Source organism: Colias philodice, chromosome 22, assembly GCF_061535455.1.
Source record: "Colias philodice isolate Cphi_HAF_F1 chromosome 22, ilColPhil1 Martin Lab GWU primary, whole genome shotgun sequence".
Taxonomy (NCBI): domain Eukaryota; kingdom Metazoa; phylum Arthropoda; class Insecta; order Lepidoptera; family Pieridae; genus Colias; species Colias philodice.
Genome location: NC_143107.1, coordinates 3,126,192 through 3,139,662, shown reverse-complemented (window position 1 = coordinate 3,139,662; position 13,471 = coordinate 3,126,192). Strand labels below are relative to the sequence as shown.

Below are 13,471 nucleotides of genomic sequence, written 5' to 3'. Positions count from 1 at the left end.
GCGACTCCCGCGCGATCCGCGCGATTATCGCGCCCGCGCTTCATCGTGAGAAGAGACCGCTATGGAGCAGTCCGGTCGAGCTCCGCTCCCGGACGCCCCTCCCACCCGTTTTGGCAGCCCGCCCCGCTGTGGGAGACACCCAGGCCCGCCGCCGCTGCTGAGGACGAGTCCGGCGCGAACCAGACTACATCGCCGCGCACCGCATATTTGTCGGACGTAGCGATGATTGATCGGTTCGTGCAGTCGGGCCTCCTTTCATATAAGCTGCGCGGATGGCTAGCGTCATATATTGAAATGAGAAGAGGCGACCTGGCGCGAATGCCGCCCGGTTGTTGGGAGGAGCCATCGCCGGAGGACGAGCAGGTCTTGTTAGACAGGCTTGCCTCCGTGCCGATCCCGCCTAGCAAGCCGCGAGCGCGGCGCCGTCGCCTCATCAGTAGCAGCGACGAAGATGAGGAGCCGGTCGAGTCGGCACAGGCCAAGCGGCCTTGCCAGACTCCCGCCCTCACCGTCGCCGCCCCCGCCGTCGCCACTGCGATGGATACTGCCATCGCGCCCGCACCGCAACCCGCCACCTATGCCGCGGTAAGTGCAGGCGCCGCCTCGAGCAAACCGCTCCACCCGCGGGACCCGCGCCGCCCCCGCCGCATCGACGTCGGAGCGGCCGAGGAGCCGCAGCCCGGCCCTTCCGGGCTACAACCGCCGCCAGCAGCAAACCGCGGCACTACGCCCGCGCGGCCGCCCGCGCAGCCACCCGCGCAGCCGCCCGCGCAGCCGCCCGCGCGCACAGCAGTGCCAACTAGCGCCGCAGCTGCCAAAAGGTTCCCGCCTATCATCGTGGAGTCGTTCCCGAACTGGGCGACCCACATGCGGGAGCTAACCCACATAATTGGACACCAGGTGAGCGCGCGCGCCTATGGCACGGGCGTGCGCTTCACCCCAAAAGACGAAGCCGAGTACCGCGCAATCGACCGATACCTGCGCCGCATAGAGGGGGAGGGGACCGACATAAGTTGGTTCTCGTACTCCCCCGAAGCCGAGCGCAGTATAAAGGTGGCGATCCGCGGGCTACCGCATAACACGCAGCCAGACGAGCTGCTTGCCGCGCTGCGCGAATTAGGGTACGACCCAGAGTTCGCGCGGCCCATCCGCGCTAGGAAGGGGCGCCCTGGATGCCTCTTCCTTGCGATCCTAAGGAAAACACCGAATCTCACCCCGGGCATCTACGATGTCAACGAGTTGATGCACATGCCCGGGGTAATCATCGAGGCGTGGCGCTCAAAGCGGGGCCCGGCGCAATGCCACCGCTGTCAGGGGTTTAGACACTCCTCCCACAATTGCCACAGGCCGCTTGCCTGTGTGCGTTGTGGGGAGGGGCACACCGCGGCTGACTGCAATCGGCCCGCGGACGCCCCCCCACGGTGCGCCAACTGTGGCGGGCCGCACCCGGCCAACCACGCTTCGTGCCCAGTGATGCGGCGCGAGGCCCGCAATAAAAAGGCGGGCCCCATCGCGCGCACCACCACCACCACCCACGCACAGCAGCAGCCGCGCACCGCGCCGGCCGCTCGACCCAGCGCGCCAGTAGCGCCACCCGCACCCGTCCAGCCGGTGCCGCGCGGAGAAGCGCACACCAGCGGCCTCATGGCGGCGGCGAACCCCGCCTCCGCCGCCCCCGCAAAACGCAAACGGGGGGGACGCGGGAAAAAATCCCGCTCGCAGCCCCCTCGGAGCGACACCGCCACAGTGCCCCATGCCGGCCCGCCCGCGCACATTCCGCCGGCGCAACGTCGTGCAATGCCGACGACAGCCGAGCGCCCCCGAACGGAGCCGAGTACAACTTCGGCTCCCGAGCACAGCCGAACACAGCCGACGACCTCAACGTCGGCACCACAGCGCCCACTAGCGACGCCTGCCGATCCCGCGAAACGAGCGGTGATCCGAGCGGCGTCGCTAGTACTCCAGAGTGTCCTGAGCGCCTTAGAGGAGGGGACGGACCCCGTACCCATCGTCATGCAGGGCCTCCTCAGCCTCCTACAGCAGTAGCGCTCAGGCTGCTGTACTGGAACGCCCGCACTATGGTGCCGGCGCATAAGAAGCCTCTGCTCCGCCACATAATGCGGGAGCAAAACGTCGATGTAGCGCTAATCAACGAGACGCAGCTGGGGCCCTCGTCGAAGCTGAGCGCGTCCGGGTATGTAGTTTATCGCAGGGACGAGGTATCGCCTACTGGCAGGCGATACCGCGGGCTTGCGATCCTAATCCGTCGGTCCATTCCCCACACCCCCCTCCCTGCCTTCACATCCCAGTCATTTTCCGCGCTTGGCGTTGAAGCGGAACTTCCATGTGGCAGAATACGTATGTATGCTATATACAGACCGCCTGCGGGGAGTGTCGACACGAACGAGGTGAAACGACTTTTCGCCTCGGACGTGCCGACGTTCGCTGCGGGTGACTGGAATAGCAAGCATACGCACTGGCTGTCTCGCTTCAACTGCCACAACGGCAACGCCCTCTATAACCTTATTGATTATAACAATATCGTGATAGAGGGCCCTCCTGAACCCACTCACTATCCCGATAATGACTCCCACCGCGCGGATATTATCGACTTTTCGATCCACAATGTGGTCCGCCAGTCGATAACGCAAACTGTCATTGTGGACGAACTCGACTCAGACCATCTGCCGGTATTGGCCGAGTTCGCTGCAGACAGTCCGGCAATCGCCCCATCCCGCTCCCTCCGATGTGTAAATTGGAAGTTATTCGCAAGCACGCTTGAGCGCTCCACCCCCGCACGCGCGGTTACAAGCGCCGCGGATGTGGAGATGTTTGCGAATGATTTGCAAGATACACTACAAACCGCCCTCGTCCGAGCCACGACACACAAACCGTCCACCTCCCGTCTCCCCCCTCTTCCTGGTTACCTCAAAAACCTTATCCAGAGGAAGCGAGCTCTGCGACGGCAATGGCAGCGAACTCGCTGCCCGACCCTCAAGCGGCAACTTGTTCGTTTGCGAGAACAGGTTAGCAAGGCGCTTGAGGAGCACAAAAGCGAGGGCTGGCACCGGTCGCTCGAACAGGCCGCCGAGGACTGGCCGTCGCTTCATCGACTCTGTCGCAGGTTCAAATCCTCAACCGCCCCCGCGCGCCCACTCACCGACTCCGCAGGTACTTATGTATATAGCCCTCAGGGTCGCGCTGACTTGTTTGCCGAACACCTGGCACAAGTTTTCCAGCCGAACCCCCTGACGCCGTCGAACGCCGCCCACGCAACGGCAGTGAACGAATACCTAACGAGTTTTTTAAATTCACCGATGCCACTCGCTGAGGAAGCATTCTTCACGTCCCCGTCCGCCGTCCGCCGTGCGATTTCGCGTACAAAGTTGCGCAAAGCGCCCGGCGCGGACGGCGTGACGAATGAATCCCTGCGCCACCTCCCCCGTAAAACAGTCGCGGCTCTGTCGCGGCTGTTTAACGGTATATTACGCTCCGGTCATTTCCCTTCAGTGTGGAAGACCGGACGCGTAATAATGATCCCCAAACCAGGAAAGAATGCTTCCTTACCGAGCAGCTATCGACCCATTACTCTGTTGAGCACAGTCTCCAAAGTATTCGAGTCATTGCTGTTGCCGATGCTGCGCCCGTACGTGTCGCCTCGCGCTGAGCAATTCGGCTTTCGCGAGGCACATAGTACCACCCTTCAGGTGACAAGAGTATTGCACCACCTTAGCTCCGCTTTGAACAAGAATGAGAGAGCGGTTGCAGTACTGTTGGACATCGAAAAGGCTTTCGACCGCGTCTGGCATGAGGGTCTTATATATAAGATCCTTACCGCCACCCAGTGCCCCGCACGGCTCGTGAGGATATTGCACTCCTTCCTCACGAATCGTTCCTTTCACGTATCCGTGTCCCCCGCCATTTCACAAGACCACGCTGTGCAGGCGGGTGTCCCGCAGGGCAGCTGTTTATCGCCCGCGCTATACTCTGCCTACACAGACGATTTCCCCTCCCCCGCGCAACCCACCAACCAAATCGTCGCATTGTACGCCGACGATGTAGCCTTTGTTGCCGCATCGATGTGGACATCGAATGCGGTGATAAAGGCGCAGCGTTGGTTGGACGAATTGCCTGCGTATTTTGAGCGCTGGCGGATTACCGCGAACGCTAGAAAGACGCAGGCGATTATATTCGGCGGTTGGACCCCCTCCACCCATCTCACTCTGGCTGGTGAGCAAATCCCTTGGTCCAGCACTGTCACCTACCTGGGCATCACTATTGATCGCCGGCTTCGCTTTAACAGCCACGTGAAGCAGGTAATCAATAAGTGTAAATCCGCCCACGCAATACTTCGTCCGGTGTTGTCATCCGAACTCCCGCTGCGTATAAAGGTAAGTCTGTATAAGATTTACCTAAGGCCGCTCCTTACGTACGCCGCGCCCGCCTGGTATGCTTTTGTGGGTGAAAGCCTGCGCCGCAAAATGCGCGCGCGGCAGTCACTCGCATTACGCACTATCGCTGGCGCGCCGTGGTGCGTGAGGAACGAGCGGATACGCAGCGATCTCGGTGTGGAAACACTTGACGATTTCATCCTACGCCTATCCCAGAATATGTTTGCGCGCGCGGATGCATCCTCTCACTCCCATCTCCGAGAGATTGCACCGATGCGCGCCCCTCCCGAGTCGCGCCGTCCTTTTCCGCGCGACTTGTTATCACCCCCCCCTCCCGCGGCGTATACAACGCCCTCCTATCCTCCGGAATTGCTAGCTGCAATGACGGCTCCGTTACATACACCCGCGCCTCCAGCGCCACCTTCCGCCCACGCACTCCGTGCGCTCCCTCACACTCCGGTGCATAACGCACCATCCCTCCATACCTTCCTGCATGCACTTATAGTGCACTCCATCACTCCCCCGCCCCCGCAAGTCCCGTACTCTACTGCCCCGGCGCGCCCAGCCGCGCCGCCCACTACCCCTACGCCTACACCAATACAAATCCCGTCTGTCGGTACACAAGTACCCAGCCCACTCCCCCACCTATACTCCCACGCGCAATTGGCGCCTCCTACCCCGCCCACTCGTGTCGCTTCGCCCCAGTCCCCCTCCGTCCCCGGTCATGACACAACTCATGGCCGGGCTCGTAAAAGAAAGAGGTCGATTGATTCGTGCGACGCGGAATCAAATTCCAAAAAATAAGGGCTTTTCACGCCCCCCCAAATTCCCGCCCGTGTTGACGGGAGGCGTTATATACCCATTGCAGGGGGCTTCCCGCCCCGAACAATGTTCCCCACGCAGCCTCCTCGCGGAGGCTGCGTGTGCGAAGATCCTAGTCAGCATATTTTATGGTACTACCGAATAAATCACCTTGGAAATCGCTACGAGTTTTACTTGAACAAGTGGGAACCTCTGCGCCTCGCCTCTACATCTACAATACAGTCCACTGACTGGGGCTATAATTAATAGTGCCTGGTCCATCGAAGCGCCGGATTTTGTTGAAGAAAACCTCACTGCGAAGACGACGTGCTTATTAAGAAGAAAGAAGATAATACGCCGAGCTACGAACGTTGCGTATCTTCAGTCTTAAAGCACAAGACACTCAGCCGAACGACGACTGCGCTGCGTGTCTACGAGGCTGATTTACCTAACGCGGTTTACCGCGGCTGTGTGTTAGCCCACCTAACGGTGTCAAACGGGCGCACTCAGTTAACGCCGCAAGGCGGGAGTGACTGTTCGAACGCAGTCACCAGTTCGCATCCAACGCGACTGTACAGTTCGACTTCGCCGGTAAGGCGCGAGATCGTGTGAGGGCCGGACTGTAGGCACGCTGACGGGGCAAGGTGTTCCTCCTTGTCCTCGAGCAACCTCACGCACTTGCGTCCTCTGCTGGGTAGTACCTTCCTACCTCATCCTCCTTTTCCATTCTCACGGTGAGCGAACACTGTTGCTACAGCACCTCGCCGTGGGCTGTTAGGGCTGCTAGGGACGTTAGGGACGTTAGGGAAGATGATGACCCGTAACCGACCGAAGAAGACAGACGAGGCGGATGCAGGGGCCGTTACACATACAAGACCGCCCGCATCACCGTCTGAGCTACGTGAAACGACGACCACAGCACCCGCAGAAACGGAAACGCGAGTAGACGACACTCAATCACAGGCCTCAGTCAGAACGACGAGATCTGTAAGATCGCGAGTGAAGGAAGCACAAGCGGAGGCAGGAAGCAAGCTACTAGCGCTCGAAAAGAAAATGATAGCGCTCGAAAAAGAACAAATACTTAAAGAAATGGAAGCGAACATTGCAAGAATCGCTGACGACGCTAGCGCTGTCGACAGAACGGACGTGCTACCGATAGAGTCAGCCGATAGAGTACAAGACTGGCTCAAAAGACACAGCCAAGAAGCGACCGCTATGCCACAAAGACACGGTGACGCCCCTTTTCCCACACGGGGGGAGTCATCGCGACAAGTCGCGTGGACTAAAGAGACGGTCGGGCAACGTAGAGATGAGTCACCCGTCGCAGAACGCGACACAACGAGAATCGTAACACCGAGAGCAAGATCCCGAGACCGCGGGATAGAAAAGCTAACTGAAGTATTTGAGGAGCTGACGAGACAAAGGCCGCCTCCAAGACAAGGCTTCGATTTGCCTCAGTTCAATGGGAACGTGACAGAATGGTTGTTCTTCAAGGCCGCGTACGAGGACACGACGCGACTGTACAAATATACGAACATCGAGAATTTAGCCAGGCTACGTGCTTGTCTAACGGGAGCCGCACGCGACACTGTTGCGGTTCTACTAAGTACAACGAACGATCCTGAGCTGATTATGAGAACGCTTAATCAATGCTACGGTCGACCCGAAATAATTATCGACCGTGCAATGGATGAGATAAAGAAGCTGCCGCGACCCGGCACGACGGCCGTAGAACTCAACCAATTCGCCGTGAAGGTGCAAAACATAGCTTGGCTGTTAAACAGCATAGAGGATAGAAGCTACGTTAATAGTACGATGCTCGTCAGAGAAATATTAAATAAACTGAGCCTGCATTATCAAGCACGGTGGACGGACTACGGTCAGGCACATGGCACGACGTATGAGCCCATATTCCTAACATTATCAAACTATCTCATCAAAGAAGCGGACCTGCAACTAACATTCAATTATAGCAAAAAGACAGAGACGACAACAGTCGAGAAAAGAGATAGTCGACCGCTACGCCGCGCGAACATTTATGCAACTAACGAGGACAAAAAGATTAATTGCTTATGTTGCGGGCACGAGCACGAAATAACAAAATGCAAGGAGTTTGCAAACATGTCGCTGAGCCAACGTTGGGAACGAATGAAGAAGGCGAGAGCCTGTTTTCAATGCATCGCTAGCACGCACCCGCGATCCCGGTGCAAGCATAAAAGGTGCGACATAGACGGGTGCAATAAACCGCATCACCCGATGTTGCACGACGAAAGAATAGCGACCGAAGAAAAACCGACGGAGGTTGTACTATCAACCACTATCAACAGCGGCAACCAAGCTGTGTTATTAAAAGTATGCCCAGTATACATAACATCGGATGGCGGAAAACAAATTAAAACGTATGCTTTGTTAGACGAGGGGTCAACAATATCGTTGATCGACGAAGACCTCGCACAAGAGCTCAACTTAAGCGGACCTACGACACCCCTTCGAATAAGCGGGGTGGGGGCGTCAAGCGATATTATGAACAGTAGATCGGTGCAGATTAAGATAAGCCGACGTCACAGTGGAGCGACACACGCGATCCGTGTGCGAACAATGACGAACCTAACAATAGGCAAACAAACGATAAGCACGAACACGCTTAAATTCGAACATTTAAAAGGATTGCCGTTGAAAGACGTCGTCGGTAAAGTCCAACCGAAGTTGTTAATCGGGTCCGACAACTGGGACTTGATTATCTCACGAAGGCTGAGAACCGGCAAACGTGGCGAACCCGTAGCGTCACTCACAAGACTAGGGTGGGTCATACACGGCACCACACCCAAAGCAACATTAAGTCGTCGTGAAAATGTGTTACATATGCATGAAAACGACGACGACTGCATTAACAACAAATCGTTAGAGAAACTAATGAAAAAAAACTATGAAATCGACGCACTCGGTGTGAAGATAACGCAAAGACAATCGAGTGTCGACGAGCGCGCTATACGAATATTCGAAGAAACGGCACGTCGTATTAACGGACGTTTTGAAGTAGGCCTGCCATGGCGAACCGATCAACCTACGCTGCCGTTGAACTATGAAATGGCGAGAAAGAGGTTGAAATCCATCGAAAATAAAATGGATCGATGCGATGTGTTCAAAAGTGCATACACGGCGGAGATTCAAAATCTCTTTAACAAGGGATACGCCGCACCGGTAACAAACGACGACTTACCGGTGACGACTACGTGGTATCTCCCACACTTCGCAGTCGTTAACCCAAACAAGCCTGGAAAACTTAGAGTGGTATTTGACGCGGCCGCGAGAGATAAGGGCGTCTGCTTAAACGACGAGCTGCTAGACGGTCCCGACCTACTTCAGTCACTGCCGGGAATACTCTACAGATATAGAGAAAATGAAGTCGCAGTGACGGCCGACGTCAAAGAAATGTTTCTTCAAATTAAGATTAGAAAACAAGATCAAGGCGCGCAGCTTTTCCTTTGGCGTGGCGATGATAGAACGAGCCCTCCAAAAACGTTTAAAATGACTTCAATGATATTTGGGGCTCGTAGTTCACCATTCATCGCACACAGCGTTAGAAACAAGAACGCTGAAGATTTCCGATTATCGCATCCGCTCGCTTATGATGCGATAACGAAAAACCATTATATGGATGATTTCGTCGATAGCTTCAGGACCGAGGACGAAGCTATACAAACAATCAAGGAAGTCATACATGTGCACGCCCACGCTAGCTTCACATTAGCTGGGTGGAATAGTAATCGCGACACGGTGATAGAACACACGCCGTACGACCTGCGAACACGGGCGACCGCGAGTCTAGTGGCCACCAGTCACGATATGAATAAGACATTGGGAATGGTGTGGATCCCGCGAGAAGATAAACTTTCCTTCAACACATGTTTAGCGAGGATTCACACCGACGTGAAAGAGCGCCGTCGTCCTCCTTCAAAGAGGGAAGCGCTAGGAACGGTGATGTCAATCTTCGACCCGCTGGGACTCATAAGCTATTATACAATCACGGCCAAAATAATACTTCAAAATTTATGGAGGCTGAAGCTTGATTGGGACGAGCCCATACCAGCAGAAGACTATGTTAACTTCGATGACTGGCTGAAACGATTAAACGACATCACCAAGCTGCGAATACCGCGATGGTACGGCAATACGGGGGGAGTTAAAGTCGAACTCCATGTTTTCTGCGACGCCTCCGAGCAAGCGTACGCAAGCGCCGCCTACTGGCGCTCCGAAGAGCCGAACGGAAACGTACGAATAGCGCTAATATCAGCTAAAGCGCGAGTAGCGCCGTTGAAAACACAAAGCATACCGAGACTCGAGCTGCAGGCCGCACTAATCGGCGTACGTCTTGCGTCCGCTATACTAAAAGAGCATAGACTAGCCGTGGCGAGTCACACATATTGGACGGACTCGACTACCGTATTGCAGTGGATACGAAACGATAAAGCTCGTCACACTCCATTCGTAGCGAACAGGCTAGGTGAAATAGCCGAGTCAACGAAGATAAATCAGTGGCGATGGGTGCCTACCGCCGACAATGTGGCGGACGATGCGACTCGTATTAACAACGAAGAAAAGAACGAGTACAACCGCTGGTTCACTGGCCCTGCATTCTTACGCGAACCGAGAGAATCGTGGCCCGAACAAGCACCGTGGCTAGAAGTAGCGACTGTCGATCATTACACAGCCACAGAACGAGCCAACATACGAGAGAGCGTACCGGACGTGACACGCTTTTCAAAATACGAGCGTTACGTACGAGCAATCGCCTATGTGATAATGTTTATAAATCGAGCGAAGAAAATTAAGACGACGCTCGACGCTAATTTGCTAGAAGAAGCCGAACGCTTAGCAATAAAAGCTTCACAACACGACAAGTTTGAAGAGGATATAGAAAGATTGACGAACAAAAAGTCAATATGTCGAAGCAGCAGACTAGCCAAGCTTGACCCCGTGCTAGACGAATACGGCCTCCTACGACTGAACGGCCGGCTAAAGCACGCAGCTATACCAAACTCGTGCAAGTGTCCCGTCATATTAGACGGCGGTCATCGCTTCACAAGGCTATTAGTGCGAAGAGAACATGAAAGAGCGCTGCACGCGAATAATGAACGTGTAGTTAATGATCTACGGCAGCGATATTGGATATTGCGAGTCAGACCGACAGTTAAGGCCGTAGCAAAGGAATGCTCGACATGTCGTATAAAGAAGGCCACGCCCACTATGCCGAACTTCGGCGACCTACCTGCGGAGCGGACCGAGGCATTCGTGCGACCATTCACGAATTGCGGACTCGACTATTTCGGTCCGATGACGGTCACAATAGGACGCCGAAGAGAGAAGCGCTGGGGAGCTCTATTTACTTGCCTTTCAACACGGGCCGTACACATAGAGTTAGTCGGCGCTCTCACTACCGACTCTGCAATAATGGCGATGCGGCGTATGGCAGCGCGACGTGGGTGGCCGCGAGTTATGTACTCAGACAACGCAACTAATTTCCGCGGCGCCGATACTGAGTTACGTCGAGCCATTGAAGTATGGGAAAGTGAACTTAAAGACTATGGCCTACAACAGCGAATGAACTGGAAATACATCACTCCCGGCGCACCACATCAAGGCGGCGCGTGGGAGAGGCTTATTCGTTCTGTAAAGACTTCACTCCTCGCCGTACTCTTCCAGAAAGAACCGCACGAAGAGATATTAATTACACTGTTAGCGGAGGTTGAGCACACGATCAATGCTCGACCGCTAACACACGTGCCGGTGACACCAGAGGACCCGGAGGCACTCACTCCGAACCATTTTCTGTTGGGTGGCCCCTCCGACATGCCACTAGTAGGCGCATGTGAACATGTAACAAAAAGAACATGGAAGAAAGCTCAAGCACTCGCGAACGAGTTTTGGCGGCGGTGGGTACGCGAGTACTTACCAACACTCAACCCACGCGGCCACTTGCGACGTGATGAACAAGCGCTTAAGGTCGGCGATATTGTCATTGTTGCCGACGCTGCGCTTCCAAGAAATGTATGGCCACGAGGAAGAATTACGCAACTGTTTCCCGGACCTGACGGGGAAATCAGAAGCGTCGTGGTGCAAGCAAGAGGACACCTATTAAAACGACCAGTTACGAAGATCGTCGTCCTCCCCGTTGAAGAGGCTGCGTCCCGAGGACTTCACCGGGGGGAGGATGTTGCGGACGGCGACTACGTGGACAACGGCGGTGCCGAGCGACGGGCATTGGAGAGCGCGCTGCCAGTGATGCGCGCTATACCCAGCGAAAACGGCACCGGGCCGCGGTAGTGGGGTCGAGTGGGCGGGGCGTATTGTGCCCTTACGCTCATGTTGCTCATCGTACCTACCGTAGTTTTAAGTAGGATAAGATTGTATATAACGTGTGAAATTTGTAAATATTTTATGGTACTACCGAATAAATCACCTTGGAAATCGCTACGAGTTTTACTTGAACAAGTGGGAACCTCTGCGCCTCGCCTCTACATCTACAATACAGTCCACTGACTGGGGCTATAATTAATAATATCCTTATTAACTGTCACATGGAATAACTTCTCATTTTATCAGTAGCACTCCTAGTATTATAATATTATCTTTGGTAACACAGCGCCATGTCTCTCAAATCAGTAATTAGATTCGCATTCCTATTAACTCTTGTGCAGTGCAAAAATATAATACAAGGCCTCGTCGAAGTAGACGGATCCGTAAGGAATGTTTATAATTTGCGAATAGAAGCTTATGCGATTCCGTTTATAAAACGGGATCATGATATTCATTATGATATAACAAGAGAGTATGGGCCTATTTCAAATGAATTGATTAAAGGCATCGCCATACGGGAGTTGGGAGATGGGTCGTCTGAAGCAGCCTTAACGGCGGGCGGCGTTGGGTACAAATTTGTAGACATACATTTGGAAAGTGACAGAGGCTCTGGATATAAATACTCGATCGAAATCTTCGCTTAGAGTGTGTTAATGTGACGAAATTGTATATTGTTAAAATGTTTATTTATGAAATTGTGTACCTACTGTATTTATATAATCGAATGTTTGTATTGGTAATAATTATTAATAGAAGTAAGATGTTTATAGTTCTTATAATTTTTGTAGACATTGTGATGTCTAATGTGTTTATCGGTAATAAACTTATAATTTCTAATGTTTTTCTATTATGTTCGTTTGTCTGATAATAATCCTACATCTTAATATAAAACAATTTTTCTATCTGTATTTATTTGAAAAAAAAATTGTACGTACCATGTCAATCTTGAAAATAAATAGGTCTTGTGATATGCAATATCTATATTGTTTATCATGCAAGACCCAATTTCTTACTGAGTAGATTCCAAATGGGTTATTGAATTACCTATTTTCTATTTTAATTTTACTTACACACTTGCCATGTCTGTAATTGATTTCATATTTAAGCATGATAGATTTTAATTCAAGAGCTATAATTACAATTTTCTTGATATAATAGTGAGCCTAACATAATAATTTCAAATTTATGGCGCAAAAAAAACAAAATCATTCCGTTTTTTTGAAGTGAAAATTCTTTCGACGCGTCGAGGGTAAAATTTCAAGGCCGCGTCTTGACAATACAGTCACCTCATGGAGTAAGTAGGGCATGCACCCGGGTTTACCCGGTTCCGAAAAACCCGGGTAAACCCGGGTTTTTTGATGATCTTGAGAACCGGGTCTAAATAGTATGAAACCCGGTTCTCCCGGTTCCGACCAAAATATTAAAATATGAAGTATTATTTATATTTTGCAGCATTATTTTAACAAATTTATTCTATCTGGCAACGTCAGACTCACGTGCATCGCGAATTTTCGTGTCACGCCTCAAGCGTGGCTCTGATTGGTTGTCTAACCTTAGATGCTATAAGTTTCCTACGGGTGTATTACCAAAAAAAATTAGGCTTCGAAAATGACAAAAATTAGGCTACTGAAATATTTTTATAAGATTTGTCGTGAATTTGAAAAGCTGTTAATTTTACTGTTTCATATAATGATCCAGTCATGTTTTTGTTTTTAGTATCAAGCTGAAATTTATATCGAATACTCAAGTCTTCGGTCCCTTGATGCTGTGAAAAAGTCAAACTCACAAGCCATCAAAAGATACAGCCGTAAATGCTGAAAATTTTTGCAAATTTCGACATTCGTATTGGACTCTAAACCTACAGGGTACTTCTCATGAACACAGAGCCTTTAAATTTCGTAAAAGAAACGTCTTATAACACA

At 52.6% G+C, this 13,471-nt stretch overlaps 1 protein-coding gene across 1 annotated transcript; it reads left to right on the top strand.

Annotated features, from left to right (window-relative positions):
- Window positions 1–6,002: 6,002 nt before the first annotated feature.
- Window positions 6,003–11,516, top strand: LOC149478368 (uncharacterized). The gene has a single exon (XM_089709179.1). The coding sequence runs from the start codon at window positions 6,003–6,005 to the stop codon at window positions 11,514–11,516; it is 5,514 nt and encodes a 1,837-aa protein (XP_089565305.1).
- Window positions 11,517–13,471: the final 1,955 nt, after the last annotated feature.